The 12609-nt window shown below is 42.0% G+C and overlaps 1 protein-coding gene across 1 annotated transcript in view; it reads left to right on the top strand.

The window, feature by feature from the left end:
• DNAH6 (dynein axonemal heavy chain 6) overlaps window positions 1-12609 on the top strand; it is a 294154-nt gene that overhangs the window by 193566 nt on the left and 87979 nt on the right. The window contains exons 52-56 of the mRNA XM_022556141.3: window positions 903-1026; window positions 1538-1734; window positions 3316-3519; window positions 4808-4933; window positions 10103-10267. Of these exons, the coding sequence (XP_022411849.2) occupies window positions 903-1026; window positions 1538-1734; window positions 3316-3519; window positions 4808-4933; window positions 10103-10267 (816 nt within the window). The remainder of the gene's footprint in view (window positions 1-902; window positions 1027-1537; window positions 1735-3315; window positions 3520-4807; window positions 4934-10102; window positions 10268-12609) is intronic.

Below are 12609 nucleotides of genomic sequence, written 5' to 3'. Positions count from 1 at the left end.
ATCGTCAGGCCTATGGTAATTTTTTACTTTATTTTAGCTCTAGCATCTGATACTCTATGTTTCTATTTGCTAAATACTCCCACACTTGATGAGGTTCTAAAAACCAGCTTAACCCACAATTGGATGTGAGGCCCCAAGAAGAACAAAGAATGATCATTTAGTGGAACAGGTTACCAAAAGAACCACAGCTATAGAGCAGGGGCTGGCAAACATTTTCTGTAAAAATCCAGACAGTAAATATTTTCAGCTTTGCCAGCTCCATGGTCTCTGTTGCGATTACCCAACTCTGCCGTTGCAGCACCAAAACAGCCATCAACAATTCAGACACGAGTTAAGTGTGGCTGTGTTCCAATATAACTTTATTTATGGTCATTGGAAGCCAAATTTCATACAATTATCATGTGTTATGAAATACTATTCTTCTTTTGATTTTTCCCCCCAGCCATTTAAAACTGTAAAACCATTCTCAGCTCACAAGCCACACAAAAACAGGCAGTGGGCTAGATTTGGCCTGCAGGTCATAGTTGCAGACCCCTGCTCTAGAGAACTAGTTAGGAAAGATAGTTTTCACTATTGCATGAGTATTTCATTTGTTTTATCATTTAAAGTTAATAGTCCACTTTAGTAAATAATTCATCCTCAAATGCTTGGTACATCTGTTTCTCTAATCCTTCTATGATTTATTTTGTTGGGCTTTGTTTTTGTTTTGTTTTGTTCTGGTTCTGCTTTTATATTTTATTCTCTCATATATGTTTTAACTTTGTATATCATATCACTATCTTTTAGGACAAACTCTTTTAAGAGAAAGAAAACATAAATCCTATTTTTTTAAAATAACCTATTATAAATGGGCAAATTTGACCTTCTTTGGGGGCCTGTTCTTATTTACTTGATTTTATTAGGCTGAACTTGATATTACAATGGCTACTCTGAGAGAAAAGCAAGCATTACTAAAAAAAGTGGAAGATCAAATACAGGCCTTACAACATGAATACGACCAAAGCGTGAATGAGAAAGAAAGTCTGGGTAAGGAACTCATAAAATTTATGCTGGTCAGGAAATGCCTGATTTTCAAAAGGAAAAAGAGTTTTCCGGCAGTCAGGTCTCAACCTCCATCCAGTATGTAGGGCATATTTGCATTAGATGGATGGCCTTAACCTTCTAGTATAACATTAGTATATTGTATATATTCAACTCCTATATCTGAATAAGGCTTTGGGGGGGGAATGTTACGTTATAACACAGAGCAGCACATGAATTTGATCCAGAAAATAAATACCACATGGGCAGAAAGAGAGCGCTATCTTCAGCCAGAGTAAAGGAGTATCAAAAAGGAACTCTCAGCATGGAAGAGGCAAACTTGGACTTGGCTCTGAAATGGGTACCAGTGCTGAGTTGGTGTGAGGTTTCCCAGAGATGTATTGACGTCATTAGCTAAGTAACGCTCATTCCGCTATAAGCAGAAGCAGATGAATGAACTTCTTATACTGTAGGCAAATATTGAATAACATAACCCGGTTTTCTTTAAATTTTCTAGCAAAGACGATGGCCCTGACCAAAGCACGTCTGGTACGTGCTGGAAAGCTGACAGCTGCATTAGGAGACGAGCAAATCCGATGGGAAGAAAGCATCCAGAAATTCAACGAGGAGATATCAAACATCATCGGGAATGTGTTCATAGCAGCAGCTTGTGTGGCCTATTATGGGGCCTTCACAGCCCAGTACAGGCAATCGGTGGGTAAACGTGCTTTCTGTGAGGAGGGGTGAGAAGCAGCTGAAACTGAGGGAGGCGGGGTGTGTGTGTGTCATTTTTCCAAGTTTAGAGGGAGGTTCTCCATGAACCTTAGGTATTCATTCCACTGCCCCCAAGTCAGTGATGGTTACCCCTAGGCTTTCCTTAACACAATCCCCCTTTTCCTCTCCCGCCTTAGAAAGTTACTCATCGCTTGCTTACACAGGAACCTGAGGAAGAAAAAGAGACAGGGAGTCTTCCCGACTTAGGATCGAACCAGGATGAAGTGTTCTGAATTGGTGAGGGCCTGCTACAAAGGGCTCAACGATGGGAAAGAGCAGGAAACTGAATTATTTGGATACATTTGCAAACCACTTTTATGAAATGCCTTCGTAAAAATGTTTATCCCTGTCCTTGAGTTATAAAACCAGGTTGGTATAGGACTCATATAGATTCTATAGGAGCTCAGGGATCACCTGATGCCAAGCGGGCAGTGGGGCCAGGGGTGCTCTTGGGGGACAGACAGTTCCCCAGTGTGCATGACTGTGCCAGTCGTTGAAGGAGGTGACATGCTAACACCCCTCTGCCCCATTTACTAATTGCCAGTAGCCCCCTTGGTCATTGTGATAACTCCCAACTTCTCCACGTGCTGCCAGACTCTCCCACCTACACCCGAGGGTGAAGACTACTGTAACAACCCCTTTCTTTTCTACACGAGAAAACTGAGGTCCAGACAGGGCGTGGGACATGCCCAAAGCCACAGCTGGTTAACGGCGTAGTTCTAGCCCCCAGATCTCTTATTAGTCCACTTCTTGTGTCCTGTGCCCTGATGCCAGGATGCCTGTGGAGTCTGGTAGTGATCTCGGGTGGCCTCGGCCTGCAGCGGCTTGATGCAGGGCTTCCGTTCCCGGCCAGCGATTGAGGTCGGGTGGCGGTGGTGAGAGCACTGAATCCTTGCCCCTAGACCAGCGGCCAGTGACAAGGCCCTGGCCCTATGGCTTTGCAGAAAAAGAATTCCCACAAAGACAGAAAGTAGTGAAACAAGTAATTTGTTAGGAGGAAAAAAGAGTACAGTACATGTGGATAGACACATGGGCAGGCTCAGAGAGAGTCACGCCCTCATGGCAGTTTGAATCACTTTTATGGGGCATTTCTTCCGGGTTTCCTTTGGCCAATCATTTTGAGTTGCCTGGTTCAAAATATGTATTTGGTATAGCTCAGGATTTCCCATGTGTGCGTCCGCATCTCTTAGCCAAGATGAATTCTACCGAAGAGGCCTATGGGTAAGTGAGCATTAGTTGACCTCACTCCCCTTTTGACCTCCAAGGAGCCTTTCTGTGCATGTGTAGTCGGGGAGGTCTCCTGACTTCAAGAATGAGGAATATGTATCTTCTATCTGGGCAGGGCCCAGCCTCCTCTCTCAATTGTCCTGTCATTCCCATCTGAGAATATCGGTCCACAGGAACAAACTCAAACCGTTTGCCCCTGGGGACCCATCTATCTCCTGCCTAAGTAGGACTTGTTGTGGGTATCTTCATTTACTGAGTATTCCTGACTCTATACAAGCTTTTCTCCTTCTACAGCTTATAGAGTGTTGGATCCAGGACTGTCAGTCTCTAGAGATCCCAATCAATCCTGCCTTCAGTCTCATTAACACTCTTGGCGATCCCTACGAAATACGGCAGTGGAACACAGATGGGCTGCCCCGTGACCTGATATCAACGGAAAATGGCATTCTGGTCACTCAAGGGAGACGGTGGCCTTTGATGATTGATCCCCAAGATCAGGTGTGTAACCAGCGCTTCAGAGAAAGAGCAGCCTATTAACTCTGCTTACTATTGCACTATTACAAATTCTAAAAGTGGACTTTAACGTACTTGTAAGAATCTCGGAGATTCAGACCTAGAAGGAAGTTGAGATGTCTTCCAGTCCACGTCCCTCATTTTGTGGAGGCAGAAAGTAAAAAGGGAGGAGTCCAAGTGCTCTAAACACTTGATTTTTTAAAAATATTTTTATTGAAGTGTAGTTGATTTACAGTGCTGTGTTAATTTCTGCTGTACAGCAAAGTGATTCAGTTATCCATATATGGGTGTGTGTATACACACATATATATACATTCTTTTTCATATTCATTTCCATTATGGTTTATCACAGGATATTGAATATAGCTCCCTGTGCTATACAGTAGGACCTTGTTGTTTATCCATTCTCTATATAATAGTTTGCATCTGCTAATCCCAAACTCCCAGTCCTTCCTTCCCCCACCTCTCCTCCCCCTTGGCAACCACAAGTCTGTTTCTGTTTCATAGATAAGTTCATTTGTGTCATATTTTATATTCCACATATAAGTGATATCATATAGTATTTGTCTTTCTCTTTCTGACTTACTTCACTTCGTATGATAATCTCCAGGTCCATACGTGTTGCTTCAAATGGCATTATTTTGTTCTTTTTTGTGGCTGAATAATATTCCATCATATATATGTACCACATCTTCTTTATCCATTCATCTGTCGATGGACATTTATGCTGTTTCCATGCCTTGGCTATTGTGAGAAGTGCTGCCATGGACGTAGGGGTCTGCACACTTGATATTGATTGCGTTTGTTTAGGGGGTTGACTATTTGTTTTCTGTGGGAGGAGAAATTCATTCCTGTCCTTGTTCTTTGTTCCTAAGTGGTCTAAGGAGTGAGAATGAAGTTAAGGTGTGATGAATTTTAGGGCAAGCCTGCCTGGAATTTACAGAATCCCATTATCTGAACTTAAGTCCATGGATCAATTGTTCTAAATGGGGTTTAGAAAAAGGAATCCATTTGAAAGCAAGGGAGACAAGCTTGAACACCTTAAGCGTGAGCTTTTTTCCTAGATGGGTCTTTTCTTCATTTGCCCCAAATTTGAACAAAAGCAAGAATCCCAAACATTAGATTTAAAAGTATTTTTATTTGCAGTGGGAGTGGTATATTTTTATCTTTTTCTTATCTTTCAAACTTGTTTCTAGATTGAACTAAATTTTTAAAACTTCCACTTTTTTACAAACTCGAAAGTAAATGTCCTGCTTTGTGCTTTCTCATACAGGCAAACCGTTGGATAAGAAACAAAGAAAGCAAAAATGATTTAAAGGTCATTAAACTCACGGATAGTAATTTCTTACGCACACTTGAAAATTCAATCCGACTTGGTTTACCCATCTTACTGGAAGAGGTTTGCTTTTTACTTTTCTTTTCTTAGTTAGTTTCCAACCTTCAGATCACATCTGGAATCGTATACAGGCCATGTCTGCCTCACACTAAAGACCCCAGTCAGTGCACTTTTCTAGCTGGTCAAACCAATTGCTTTTCTCCTTAAACAGTACACTCTCGAATGGGGAGCAGTCTGTGATTGATCGAATATTTGGAAGCTATTCCTTTGGTGTTAAGTGGGTTAGGCTCTGTTTTCTAACACTGCTGATTCTCAGGCCTCGTGTGGATCTTGATCGTTAGCGGCCCTGAAAACTCAAAGCAGCAGTGTCATCAGGGAGTATCTCCTCGCACCAGTGATGTGAAGCCAGTAAAACACCCCAAAGGGCATAAACATTATTTTCCACTTAGACATAAAGTCAGAATTAGATTAAGTGGTATGATATAAACTTTTATTTGTTAAAAAATGATGTTTGTTGAGTCTACATGCTTTATTTCCTCAGAATCACTCCAAGAGTGATGTTTTTGAAACTGTTCATTCATTCAACACACATTGTTTGAGAATCAATGGCAAATAATACAGATGTGGTTCTTGCCCTTAGTAGTTTATGATCTAGTTGGGGACAGAGATAATAACCAGAGAAAAGAGAGAGGAAATGAGACAGAAAGGGAGGAAGAGAACTTGCAGTAGGGACTTTGGAGGGACAAGCCTAGTGCTGACATAGCCAATAAGGGGGTGGAGGAAGCTAAAGTAGATGCATGGCTACAGGTGTTATAACATTTAAGCTGTGACCTACGTGATGAGCTCACCATGGGAGGAGCTCAGAGAGATGGGCTTTCCAGGCAAAGGGGACAGCATTTACAATGGCCTTGGGCACAAAAGAAACTGGGTAATAATTATGGTTTATTTCCCTAATTTCCCATTCTATTTTATGAGAAGGATGAGTAATTGAACACTGTGAACTGAGCCTCAGTGTAACCGTGTCTAGAAGGATCTCTGCTGCAACGGAATGGCGAGAAGCCCAAAAAAGACTGCGGACCTGGAGCAGCTTAGCTGCAGCCCTGGCATGGTGCCTGGAATAATCAGTAATATTAGCAACAGCTACCACTCACTGAGTGCTCACTGCATGCCAGACTCTGTTGTTGGTATTTAATGTATATTAACTCTTTAATTCACACTGCAACCTTACAAGGTGGTTACTACTATTATCCCATTTTACTGATGAGGAAACTGAGGCACAGAAAGGTTACGTATACCATCTGAGCAGCCTTGACCATCTAGAAAATCCACAGCAAGTTACCATGCTCCCAGCTCAAGCTACAAAAAGCACAGGAAGCTTCCATGTGTGGCTCGTGGCCTTGACCAAAATGGGCAAAGTTCTGTAATGGGTCCCAGGCCCCCATTCAAACCCTGAAGTTACAGGAGAGAGTGAGGTCTCCAAAAATCCTTGGCCCAGTTTTGTTAGCCCCAAACTAGTTTCTTTTTTTTTTTTTTAATGTGGACCATTTATTTATTTGGCTGCATCAGGTCTTAGTTGCAGCACCCAAGATCTTCATTGTGGTACTCAGGCTTTTCTCTAGTTGTGGCGCACGGGCTCTAGAGCACGCAGGCTTAGTTGCCCCACAGTATGTGGGGTCTTAGTTCCCTGACCAGGGATCAAACCCGCATCCCCTGCATTGGAAGGCGGATTCTAAGTCGCTGTGCCACCAGGAAAGTCCCCTAACTGGATTCTTAAACCCCAGTTTACGTCGTGACACAGGAGGTCCTAAGGGAATTTCTTTTCTCATGGCAATGGACAAAAGACTTTCTGTGACGTTCTACCCCTGGAGAGCAGAGCCTCTTAGCTGTAGCTGCATGCTCTTGGGAGTGGGGAATGGGGCCCTCGTTAGAGCGGGGCCAGGAAGAGGACACTCTGACGGGGCCTTTCCTGCTTTCTGTGACTTGGTGTCATTCGGATTGTACACCTAGCTGCTTTCTACATTTGTGGGGTGGTATTTTCAGACTTTGTCTCTGCCCATTCATGGGTGTGAAATCGAGTTAATCGACCTCAATCAGCATTTTTTAATGAAACAGAATAGACTTTTGCTTGTTTGTTTTTAATTCACCTGTATTTGTAACAACTTATAAAGCAGAATGTGACTTAAGCACTACATTTCATACAGGTCTTTTGTCTCCTTAGGTAGGTTTATTCCTAGATATTTTATTCTTTTTGTTGCAATGGTAAATGGGAGTATTTTCTTAATTTCACTTTCAGATTTTTCATCATTAGTGTATAGGAATGCAAGAGATTTCTGTGTGTTAATTTTGTATCCTGCTACTCTACCAGATTCATTGATTAGCTCTAGTAGTTTTCTTTAGGATTCTCTATGTATAGTATCATGTCATCTGCAAACAGTGACAGCTTTACTTCTTCTTTTCCGATTTGGATTCCTTTTATTTCTTTTTCTTCTCTGATTGCTGTGGCTAAAACTTCCAAAACTATGTTGAATAAGAGTGCTGAGAGTGGGCAACCTTGTCTTGTTCCTGATCTTAGTGGAAATGGTTTCAGTTTTTCACCATTGAGAAGCATGTTGGCTGTGGGTTTGTCATATATGGCCTTTATTATGTTGAGGTAAGTTCCCTCTATGCCTACTTTCTGCAGGGTTTTTATCATAAATGGGTGTTGAATTCTCTGCATCTATTGAGATGATCATATGGTTTTTCTCCTTCAATTTGTTAATATGGTTTATCACGTTGATTGATTTGTGTATATTGAAGAATCCTTGGATTCCTGGGATAAACCCCATTTGATCATGGTGTATGATCCTTTTAATGTGCTGTTGGATTCTGTTTGCTAGTATTTTGTTGAGGATTTTTGCATCTATGTTCATCAGTGATATTGGCCTGTAGTTTTCTTTCTTTGTGACATCTTTGTCTGGTTTTGGTATCAGGGTGATGGTGGCCTCGTAGAATGAGTTTGGGAGTATACCTCCCTCTGCTATATTTTGGAAGAGTTACTGGGCATATACCCTGAGAAAACCATAATACAAAAAGAGTCATGTACCACAATGTTCATTGAAGCTCTATTTACAATAGCCAGGACATGGAAGCCACCTAAGTGTCCATCAACAGATGAATGGATAAATATGTGGCACATATATACATTGGAATATTACTCAGCCATAAAAAGAAACGAAACTGAGTTATTGGTAGTGAGGTGGATGGACATAGAGTCTGTCATACGGAGTGAAGGAAGTCAGAAGGAGAAAAACAAATACCGTATGCTAACACATATACATGGAATCTAAAAACAAAAATGGTCATGAAGAACCTAGGGGCAAGAGGGGAATAAAGATGCAGACCTACTAGAGAATGGACTTGAGGATATGGGGAGAGGGAAGGGTAAGCTGGGACAAAGTGAGAGAGTGGCATGGACATATATACACTACCAAACGTAAATTAGATAGCTAGTGGGAAGCAGCCGCATAGCACAGGGAGATCAGCCCGGTGCTTTGTGACCACCTAGAGGGGTGGGATAGGGAGGGTCGGAGGGAGGGAGATGCAAGAGGGAAGAGATATGGGGGTATATGTATATGTAAAACTGATTCACTTTGTTATAAAGCAGAAACTAAGACACCGATGTAAAGCAATTATACTCCAATAAAGATGTTCAAAAAAAGCACTCCCTTTCCACTCACAAAACTTGCTGAGTCACTTTTCAAACGGCTTTACAACATGCCTAGGTAGGCTTATAATTTTCCTACTCTAAACATCACTTTTCTTTGGAAAACAAGCCCTATGGATAGTTACTCCCATCAAGTTGGTTCAGTCGAACATACTAAGTTCTAGAGGCCTGGCACATGCAGTCCATAACTACAGGGGATGGAAGGTTTAAAAAGTAGATCCCAGAAGATGAAAGTTGCTTTAACAAGTATTTTTCTTGTAAACATCAAGGTATATACTTCAGAACACTTCAGTGATAAAAGATTTTGTCTACTAAAGAATCTGCTTGATAGCTAAACACTTCAGACCACGAAGTTAACATAGGTTGCATATACTTTACAACAAACGCTACTTCGGTCTGTTAAAATAAGCCAACGTGAAACTAGAAAAGAAAAACTAGCTCTGTTTTAGTGCCTAAAGCATCACAGTATCTCACTTAGTAGAAAGAAATCTTATCTTCCTAGAAAGAAATCTTATCTTCCCCTTAAGTAGTTGTCGTGCCATACAGATTTTTAAATGTTAACAAAAATAAAGAAATACTTGAAAGCATATTATCAGAGGAAATGGAGACAGAGTGTTGAACATGTAGCCAAGTAATCCTCAGGTAGAGCTTAGTCTACTTCTTCCACACGGGATGTGTCGTAGAATAGATTTTAAAAAGCACAAAATTGTATCATGGATAGTAAGGGAAACCTTATCTCATAGACTTTTGTTTTAAGAATTTGCGTGCTTGGGTACCATATCACAATATGAAATAGATTTGTTAACTATTGATTACATCAAATTTTGACAGAGCCCCCCCCTCACATACATGCTGTACAAAGATGTTTGTCTTGGGGTCTGTTGGCAATGTGTGCATGCCCAGGTTCTTACCAAAAATCAGATTTGCTCTGGGGGGAAAAAAATTGCTGTCATGTAGAATAAAGATCCACAGACTTCTATAAAGAGCTAGATATTTTAGGTTTTTCAGGTCACATACAGTCTCTGTACAAATATTCTCTGAACAAATATTCTTTGTTTTATTTAGTTTGGGGGCTTTGTTTGTTTGTTTTACAACCCTTTAAAAAGGTAAAAAACATTCTTAGCTCAAGAGCTATACAAAAACAGGCCCCAGAGGACCAGATAGGCCTGCAAGCTGGAGACTGCAGCTCCTGACTTAGAAAAACCATGAAGGTGAACAGAGCTTCCTTTGTCTGGGGTCTGTTCAAGGACCACCCTGTGGGCTCTTCTTTCTTAGCTGCTTTCTCTTGGGGCCGAATCGTGTGTAAGTTTAGTCCAAATAAATATATGTCCTTCCTATGCTCTTATCTCTTTAGAGTATCAATGAAACAATCCCTGGAAAATGTACACTGTGAGAGGAGTTTAAGAAATATCCATAAGATCACAGAAAAATTGCCCATTCAGAGTAAAGTCTAAGGCCTAAGAAATTTGGAAAAGTTGCTGCTATCCATTTAATGACTTGTTTTTTATATTTTTGTTTTGATGTTTAAGCTTAGAGAGATCCTGGATCCAGCTCTGGAACCCATCCTTTTGAAACAGACTTTCATCAGTGGTGGACGAGTGCTCATTCGCCTTGGAGACTCGGACATTGATTACGATAAAAACTTCAGGTTCTATATGACGACCAAATTGCCAAACCCTCACTACCTGCCTGAGGTACGAGCTGCCGGCCTGAGAGGGTTTTAATGGTGTGATGGGTCTCCCACCTCTTCCCCTCTGCCACACCCCTCCTCCCCCCATCCTCCACTCGCTTCTCTTCTGAGTCCTGACCCTGATTCCAGTCGCCCTTCTGCTCACCTTCTGGTTGGAACTCAAATCCCTCCCCGCTTGGCCCCCAGGCCCCGCCCTGTCTCACTCCCCTGTGCTCCTTTTCCGCCCCTGCCTTGTTCTCCCAGGTCGCCAGCCGCTCCTCGGGACACGGGACACCACTCCCTTCTAATCATTCTTCTCTCTCCTCAGAACGATGCCATTTGTCCCCTCTTATTGTGGCTGAGAAATGAATCAGAGCCTAAGAGAGCCTCTGGGGGAGGGGGTACCTGTCAGTGTCTAAGTGTGCAGGTGCCCAGCAGACAGCCTGCTTAAGAACTCTGGTGACCGGCAACATTGGAGTATCATGATTCTAACGTCCAGTGTCTGTACTTAGAGTTCTGGGGAAGGGGCATCTTGTCCCTTCCCCTTCCTCATGCTCTCAGACTATTTGTAGGGAGCTGTGTGAAGCCCACATCCATACACAGGTCTCTGAACCACGGTAAGATCCAGAAGAAGCCCTACTCTTGTGCTGCAGAGCCCAAGGCAGTTGTAACAGAAATGAAGAGAGCTGGGACCCCTTTCTCCCTTCCCGCAGGGGGCGCAGAGGGGCAGCTCTACCCCAGCAAAGCCTGCTGCAGACTCTGGTCCAGGCACAGCCACTCACTCTGTGGGGTCTTCCCTGCCCCACAGGCCTCCCCTTCTCTAATGGGGCCCAAGCAGTGAGGGAAGGGACTTCAATCAGAACTTCAGTCCTCCATCCTCCACTAAAAATCATCTTGGGATACAGCATTCCAAAGAGTATCATTTCATTTTAGTTACTCAATTCCTCATAGCTGTCTGTCTTCCCTAGATGTGTTCTGGTTGAATGAAATTGACACATTTCTTGCATAAAATGAGGGAAATGCTACTGATATTAAAAGCCTAGGTCAGGGTTTTCCTTGTCGACCTCAAGCAGTTTAATTACACAGCTGCTGCCAGAGCTCATATCCCAAGTTCCCTTTTAGAGTTGAGAAAAGTGACCCATGTCCTGACTCACAGCCTTTGGTTTCTCACTTTATTTAACTTTTGAGAGGGAACATCACACACCTCCCCAATCCCAGCTCTGTGACTGCAGGTAAATTATTCCATTTCTTGGATCCTTGAGTCAATCAACTATAAAGTGGAGACAAAGGCCACTTCAAGGATTTGTTTATGAAGATTAAATAAGAATAATGTGTGTAGATAAAAAACAAGGTCCTACTGTATAGCACAGGGAACTATATTCAATATCCTGTGATAAACCATAATGGAAAAGAATATTTAAAAAGTATGTATATGTATAACTGAATCACTTTGCTGTACAGCAGAAACTAACACAACATTGTAAATCAACTATACCTCAATAAAATAAAATAAAAATTTTAAAGAATAATGTGTATACGGACTTCCCTGGCGGTCCAGTGGTTAAGAATCTGCCTTCCAATGCAGGGGATGCAGGTTCAATCCCTGGTTGGGGAACTAAGATCCCACATGCTGTGGGGCAACTAAGCCTACACCGCAACTACTGAGCCTGTGCGCTCTGGAGCCCACGCGCCACAACGAAAGATTCCGCATGCTGCGACAAATATCCCACATGCCACAACTAAGACCCAACACAGCCAAATAAATAAATAATTTAAGAAAGAATAGTGTGTATAAAATATATGACATTCAAACACTCTTATTATATTTGTGATTTTTGCTGTTGACTTATTCAATAACATCAGAATATTATAGAAACATTTTTTCATAAAAAGTATGAGACAAAGTATGTAAAGCTCTATGTATTATTAATAAGATCATCTTTTTAACAAAGACAAACTAAGTGAAAGTCGCTATAACTAAGTGATTTTTATTAGCATATTTAGTCCTCACAAATACCCTATGCATTGTTCCTATTTTCCCAATTTTTTTTTTAAACATCTTTATTGGGGTATAATTGCTTTACAATGGTGTGTTAGTTTCTGCTTTATAACAAAGTGAATCAGTTATACATATACAAATGTCCCCATATGTCTTCCCTCTTGCGTCTCCCTCCCTCCCACTCTCCCTATCCCCCCCTCCAGGCTGTCGCAAAGCACCGAGCTAATATCCCTGTGCCTTGCGGCTGCTTCCCCCTAGCTATCTACCTTACTACGTTTGTTAGTGTGTATATGTCCATGACTCTCTCTCGCCCTGTCAAAGCTCACCCTTCCCCCTCCCCATACCCTCAAGTCCGTTCTCCAGTAGGT

This window comes from Delphinapterus leucas, chromosome 13 (assembly GCF_059928025.1).
Source record: "Delphinapterus leucas isolate spDelLeu-1000000601 "Yukka" chromosome 13, BTC_Dleu_Yukka2, whole genome shotgun sequence".
Lineage (NCBI taxonomy): Eukaryota > Metazoa > Chordata > Mammalia > Artiodactyla > Monodontidae > Delphinapterus > Delphinapterus leucas.
The sequence above is the reverse complement of the archived record's forward strand: the minus strand, read 5'-3'. Positions and strand labels throughout refer to the sequence as shown.